The 7,593-nt window shown below is 33.8% G+C and overlaps 1 protein-coding gene across 1 annotated transcript in view; it reads right to left on the reverse strand.

Annotated features, from left to right (window-relative positions):
* LOC106473429 (FAD-linked sulfhydryl oxidase ALR-like) overlaps positions 1-3,658 on the reverse strand; it is a 5,486-nt gene extending 1,828 nt beyond the window's left edge. The window contains exon 1 of the mRNA XM_013934110.2: positions 3,498-3,658. Within this exon, the coding sequence (XP_013789564.2) occupies positions 3,498-3,650 (153 nt within the window). The 5' untranslated portion in view covers positions 3,651-3,658. The remainder of the gene's footprint in view (positions 1-3,497) is intronic.
* Between the last annotated feature and the right edge of the window lie 3,935 nt (positions 3,659-7,593).

A 7,593-nucleotide genomic window follows, 5' to 3' on the forward strand; every position in this document is an offset into this window, starting at 1 on the left:
GAGATTTGATGACAATCATCTTAGTGGTTTGATAGTTATAAGCATACACACACACACACACTGACTTTTGTCAAATAATGGTTTAGATATGATCAATAGACTAGTATTATTAGTAGTTAAGCAAATTTATCCATACCTAGTGTTTTAATTTCATGAAACTTAACTTTTCACATGTTCAGTTTTATACCAATTCAAAAAAAATCCAATTTTCTACGTAACATCTTATGCTGCACATCTTCAAAATATCTTCAAGTACAGCAGACTCTAAGAATTAAATCTAACAATCAGATCGTGATGCACCTTTCACATTTCATGGCACGTATAACATGCTCTTCTATAGTACCTTCAAACTCCGAGTAAAATAACATGATTAATAACACGTGGGATGCTTCAACAGATTGGTACGAAGCTTGCAAAAATTGTAGCAGAGAAAGTAAATAAATTAAATAGGAGTACGGTATCTCAGTATAGTTAGTGATGAAATAAAAATCATCTATTTTGTCTAATAAAGAAATATTTAATATCAGCACCATACACATAATCATCAACATTGTGAGAAAACATCCACTATTTAATATAGTCAGCCAAGTGATAGAATAATCAATTTCAAGTAATTTGGTAGACCACAAAGTAAGTACATCATGATTTAACCACTATATTGACGAGAACTTGATACTTTGACTTTTAGAATTTTCTCCGTGCCAGACAGCAAAATGAATTTTATATCTACAAGGGTTAAAAAAGAGATAAAGCTTGTTTCAAACTGTGAAAAGGTGAACCATACATTCTTGTAAAGTTTAATAATTAGACTTGGGGGTGGGGGGTGATATTGACTTCTGATTAGAGAGAGAGAGTTGTATAACAGATCACAACTAATAAGGAACTTGTTAAATAATATAGTTAATTTAATAGGTTTATCCATCTAGGATCAGGTGTTGTCATAAAACAAGCTCATAAGAATTAGAACATATTAATTTGTTGGATAGCTAACCTCAATGTAATGAATATTTTTGGCTACATTTTTAGTATCTTACTAGGTTTGGACAACTTGGTATATTTAGGTTAGTCCTGAATCGAAAAACTAACTATGCTAATAATAAAGATATATATATTATAATATCACTAATGTTGTTAGTGAAACTAACTTTAAAGAAAGCTGGTAAAGACAATATTTAATGATACAGACCCCCCTAGCTCCGAAATATGAAAATGTTTGTTGAGGCCCAATACGCGTGATCTATATACATCAAAATGATATCACTAATAGAACAATGTTAGTAGCAAGCAGTATCATAGGTAGGGTAACTACAAAACACATTATTACTGGTTTCCAACATGATGTTGCAATGGGAGAATACAAATTTCCTTTCTTGTCCAAAACCATGCCTTCTAGAGAACTGGAACGACATAATAAGTGGCAAGTTGAGGTAGCTGTCCAAGACTGACCTTAAGAGGATACAAGTTGTTTGTTCAAAAGAGAAACAAGATACAACATCCCATCATTCTTTAGAAGACTCAGAAGTGGTCATTACAGCTGACTCAATCAGTTGAGTCAGTTTCTCAACACGATCAATAGTTTACTTCTACTACAGTCCTTTCGCATCTACACATTTATGATGTCCACGACATGGACTTCCTTCATTCAAAAATCATGCTAGTAAACAGTTATATATAGATTGCAAGGGACATTTTGGTCTTTCAAGACTGTTCTTACACTACCACCCTGAAAAAATGTAAAAATTCAAGCCCATAGATTGTTTCTCAGGAAATTATTGACTGCTTTCTAGTCAAGAGCCAGCCTCCATTACTCATTACATAAACCAACTACATGTTAAAAAATTCAGTTGTCTTTTTCTAGATTTTAAAGTTGTGTCTTCTTGTCCTCAAAATACAGCGTAAAGAAATGAGACCTTTTGTAATATAACCCGTACATTCCCAGAATCATCCCAGTAGCCTTCCTTTGAACCCAAAAATTAAAATCCTTTCTTAGATAAAGGTCAAGTTGTACTCCGTATTCCGAGTGAGACATTTTGATAGAAATAATTATCTCTTTTAACTTGTAATCGATGTCTATAAAAAAAATTTGATTTGCTTTATTACTAGCAACAGAGCAGTGTCTCGATAATTTGAATGATCTAACCACCACTATACCAAGATTATTTATTTTTGAAACTTATAATGCTTAGAGTCAGGAAAGTTGCTAATATTTTACATGGTGTAAACAAAATCTTGCCACCAATATCCTTTAAAGGCCCATTCTCCATTTTAACATACTGTTTACCTTAAATGTACTTTAAAAAAAATCTTTGTGGTTAGTTTTAACATATACAGCAAGATTTCTCTCATAAGCCATTTCTGATTTCTTAATTTCATTTTTCAACAAATTCATAGCTTTGTTAATCTTCCTTCCACCTGTCAATTTAAATTTCTTAAACTTGTAGCATTTATCCTTAATTTTCTCATTTAGTAAGTTAATTAGGTTTAATTTTCTAAACTAAAAGTGAGATCAGTGGAATGCCATAGTACCACATGGAAAGATGCTGATTAACACCTACCATCACTAGATCACAGAGCAATGGAAGAGTCTTGTGTTCCACATATCTGTGCAAGGGCTGTTAACAGACTAAGAGAAGGCAGCCAGTTAACAAACGCACAAATAACTCTAATATTCAAATTTAACCACCACTTTCATAAGACACCTACAGTTTTAAAGTTTGGAATGCTATTTTTATTTTATGCAGCAAAAAAAAAGATCGTTAGATCACAATCTGGTACACATCACTTGGCCACACCCAACAATCTGTAAGAAATCAAAGTATTATTTCATAATATGAAGCAGATTCCAGTGGTCAGATTAGAGTTGAATCAATACTCTATCTATTACAACGGAGTAGACCAAAGATCGTTATCTTGTAACATAGAAAAAAAACCTATCAGGTCCAAGGTAAGAGTCTTAGACCTGAGACTGAGGCTTCCCAGGACCTAGGTTACAAAAAGAACTTCGGTGCCCTACTGGTAGTTAGTGTCAATCCGAGTAAAGAGTAAAACTAAATCCTAAAGTTATGCCAAAAAAAAAAAAAAGACAACACTTGGAAAAGATTACATAATTTTAGTTTCTACGTTTATTTGTTAAGCCTAACAATGTCCCTGTCTCACTAATTGATCCCTTACGCTTTCGTCTAACTCTAACTTTTAAGTTTAACAAAACACTGATACACTCGAAAAATTGCATGAAGATGTATTTAGCATTTAATAGTACTAGTAGTAGTATAACTATAATTTAGACCAGTCAGTACCGTTTTTTCTTTGTACTTATATTTTATTTTTAATGGTCCGCGACAGTTTAGGGACAGAGCGAGCCGGTCCCTGATAGTAATACTGATATCGACAAGATTAAGAAAAGCTGTTCTAATCACCATTTAGATAATACAACTTTACGTTTTTAGTTTAAGTCTAAGTTAAGGGTTGATTTTCAGTTTATATTCATACTTACTTACCCCTAAGATAGATGAAAAGTTCATCCCTTGATGTTTTGCCCAAGTTTTAAAATCTGTACACGCTCGACACGGAACCTTTCTTTCACCTTTTGCAGTAAACGTTTCATTATTTATATTACCCTGTCCACTGTTACTGTTAGTGGTAGCCTCCATGCTAGAAATTAGAATGACGCAATATATACATATTACAATTCATGTGTTATCCGTAGAGAGGCCACTTGAAAATTAGGTTTAAATATTATTTTAAAAACAATTATTATTTATAAAAACAACTTGAAACAATTTAGAATTTTAGTATTGTTCAATTAAAAATATTAAGTGATTTTATTCAATAAATGTAAATATTTGAACGTTTTAAATGTATGAATTTTGTTTCGTTAGTGCTTCGTGATGGAAATTATAATTACTGCATCACTTAAAAGATCTTTTCTTTACTGAAGTTACACGTTTCGGAAAAGAAAAAAAACATTGTTTACATTCCACTACGATATAATTTCTAATGTAATTATTTAGTTCGCTCTCCAAAGTAGAGATAAGGCGTCAGTTTAGCGAAACGCCATTCGTAGATTCTTTGTTTTCTTCACTAACATTATACGTTTTGGTAAAGGAAAAAATCACAAACTAAAATTATATGTTGTTTCCAAGAATTCGAAATATTTTATTTATTTCTTTATAAATAATTTAGACAGAGCCTTCAATTCAAACTGAAATGGGCAACAACTGCCTAGTTCAGAGTGACTCGCGAAGAGAAAGTCTTGGTGGACTAATCTACAAAAGTAGCCTGGGTAGAAAGGGCGACGTTTCGAAATAATTCCATTTCTCGTCTTCAGGTCAGTTTGCACTTCTGTCATCTTCATCTCTTTGGCAGTTATTCAGGAACAGTACCCTTGGGTGTTCTCCCCTCTTTGTGGTGTGTGGTTAGAGTACTTCTGCTTCGTGACGTGGGTGAAGAGAAAATATGAAAGAAAAAGGAATCAATTGATCTAAAGCTGGAGACAGGGCTGGGATCAATGATCCAATAGCCTAGAACTGGATTCAAGATAAAATAGAAGTAACCTAGAGAAACAACCACTTTCGCTAGTTGTCAACTTGCATCAGATTTTGCAGTGGTTTAAGTGATACCTAAGAGGGTAGAAGCGTACGTGACGAGATTGGCTGGTGGTTCTTATTTAATGATAGTTTCATCATGTTTTTGTAGATTCTACTCTAGAAAGTTTCTTTGATTTTCAGAATTTATCTGAATCAATGTGTCTGTAATTGTCTGAGCCAGTTTTATGTCCAATCAACATGCTCTGCCAGGTCAGAATTCTACGTTTCCATCAGTCTTGTGCATCCTTTATGTTCTTATATTTTTTGCCCCAAAGTGCTTTCCAGTTTATCTGATAGAGGTTTGTTTACAGTAACATGGTATTTCACAGATGAAGTTTTTGTTTTTGTCGTCAGATGTTCTTTGTTTAGTTCTGACAGGGATATTAACTGTTCTGTAAGATCTCCAGTCAACATTAATGTTGAACTTTCTGGCTATTTGTATGGTCTTCTCATTTATGTTTTTCACCTTTTGGGAGTAAATAACGTCGGGATTGTTTTTCTTTTCTCATTTTGTATTTTTATTTCTTCGAGATATTAATGATGAAACTAGAGGGAGTATCCATTCTATTTAAAATATGTATGATGTATCGGCGTTCAGTTTGATGGGTTTTTGTCGCAGACGTTTTCAAATCTTAATAATACTGTGTTTAACAAATGGTGAATGGTAAGATTCGAAATGTGAATATCTGTCTATAAATATGAGCCGGTTTCCTGTACATGTCGAGTTTGTCGTCCTGTCTGTATATCAAGGAATGACAGCCTGTTGTTGTTCTTTATTTACATGATGCGGGAGATTCTGTTGTCTAGGGTTTTCTACAAAAGTTAAGAGTGAAGTCTGATGACTATGGGGCCAGATAAAAAAACATGTATCGTCAATACAGCGTCTGTAAAAGCTGAATTTCTTGTCGGTAGAGGATAGGCCTCTGTTAAAAAAACATCCAGAAAAATATATGCTAAAACTGGAGAGAGTGGTGATCACACATCTGTTTGTTCAAAGAAGTCACTGTTGTATTGAAAGTATGTAGACTGTAAACAAACTGGGGTGAGTTTCATCATTGCTCATATCTTAATCTCAATTCTGTATGTAAGAAACCAATCATTTAACAACCGTTGTTTGGTGATGTGGAGGATTTCTGCAGTCGAATGTTGGTGAACAGGTTTATGATATCAGAACTACGAGGCATTCCTAGGCTCTGAGATGTTTAGTGAAATATTTTGAATTATAGATATGATGTGGTAGAAACGTATTTCCAGTAAATAAAGTTTGTTTTTCCTTATATATTTTACTCAACTTTGTCCAAAATTCTAATAAGTTAAGTTAAGGAATGATAAAAATTGCAGATTAACCGCGAAGCCTATGTATTTGTTAAACTCTTCAAACAGCCTTTTACAAACATATTAGAAACTTCGATTTAGAACAGGGAGAACATCAAAGCTATACTTAAAAATGGCGCTACTATGGCAGTTATTTCATTGTACTGCTTCACCAACGTAATCCTTTGATCCAAATTTAATGTTGTTCTATGACTTCTACTGCTAGCAACAAAGTAATGGTTGCTCGCAGTGTTTGTGCTATCCTGTGCGTATTATATTCAGTTAGATTTACTTTCAAAATCATGCGCAGCGTCTCTAGTGCCATTTCCAGATTCTAACATAATATACAACCCAAAATACCTAATGCACGTGGTCCCTCAATAGCCCAGTAATAAGTCTGAGGGCTCGTAACGCTAAAAACCGGGTTTCATTACCTACGATGGGCATAGCACAGAAAGCCCATTGTGCATCTTTGGGCTTAACAGCAAAATACACCTAATGCACTTGCACAAAATGTTTGCGATACGCCATGTAAACTGATCCAAATACTGTTGCTTACTTTATAACCACCCCTTAATTTCCACGTTTAATGGAAGGGAACAATGAAAACACAGATCCAAGTCCAACGTTAAAGAAAATGACAAAGACTGTTCATTTTCACTTAGTTAATATACAAGAACTTTGTTAACAATTTCTGTTTTTCTGAAATTAAAAACAATGAGAGCATTACCAACAACATCTTTTATTTTATATTCAGTTTATATAAAGCAGACTTTACCAAGGAAACGGTGTGTTTGTGTTATTTTCATAGCAAAGCCACATAGGCCTAACTACTGTGTCCACCGAGGACTAACCTCTTTAGCATTATAAAGCTGTAGACTTATCGCTGTACCATCGGGGAATGCAAAGAAACAGTAAAAAGAAATTCGCAAAATAAACTGAGAAAATTAAGCTTCAACTGGTGGGCATTTTTCATCTTTTTTTAGCAATTTACATATATATATATATATATATACCTATGAATGTTAGGTCACGTCATTCAAGGTATCATACGGGTACTAAGCCTAACTAACTTGATATTTGTTGGTTAACTGTTGTTAAGTTACAAATTCTTCATCATGATTAGTCTTATATAAGTGTTCAGGTACTTAATATTTTAATTTTCACAAATGCCGCTTTTTGAAAAGTGTTTCTTGTCGTTAAATTAACTTTCCCGTAAACGAGTTACATAATCTGATGAAGTCGAAAGAACATAAAATTTAGATAAGCTTTTGATTGGCATTTTGAAACGAATTTCATACTGATCTTACAGCATTAGCTTGAAATAATGAACTTGAGCGCGTATATGTAAATATTTTCAGCTGGCATTTTCATGTTTCGTGTTGTTATATGTTTCCTTTTGAACATAACATGAACGAAAACGTTGCATCTGTAGCAGCCGAACGGAAACTTCAGCTAATCAATTCTCAGTTCGCCTCTAAGTTCCCGCGTTGTATCAGTATCTCCCGCCTCTGCATCTAGCGGCCTTTTGTGCTTATAAATGAGTAGGCGTGCACACACTCACATAGAAACTCGAGAGTGTGGGTGTTTTTGATCAAATATTCTATGAACCTCTTGGCTGTGCTAATAGCACAAAAGGCGTGGCTGTAGACACGTGGAACAGATTTCTACTCTATATGTATTACAACCCTTT

The sequence above is a fragment of the Limulus polyphemus genome, unplaced genomic scaffold (genome assembly GCF_000517525.1).
Source record: "Limulus polyphemus unplaced genomic scaffold, Limulus_polyphemus-2.1.2 Scaffold6167, whole genome shotgun sequence".
In the NCBI taxonomy this organism is placed as follows: Eukaryota; Metazoa; Arthropoda; class Merostomata; order Xiphosura; family Limulidae; genus Limulus; species Limulus polyphemus.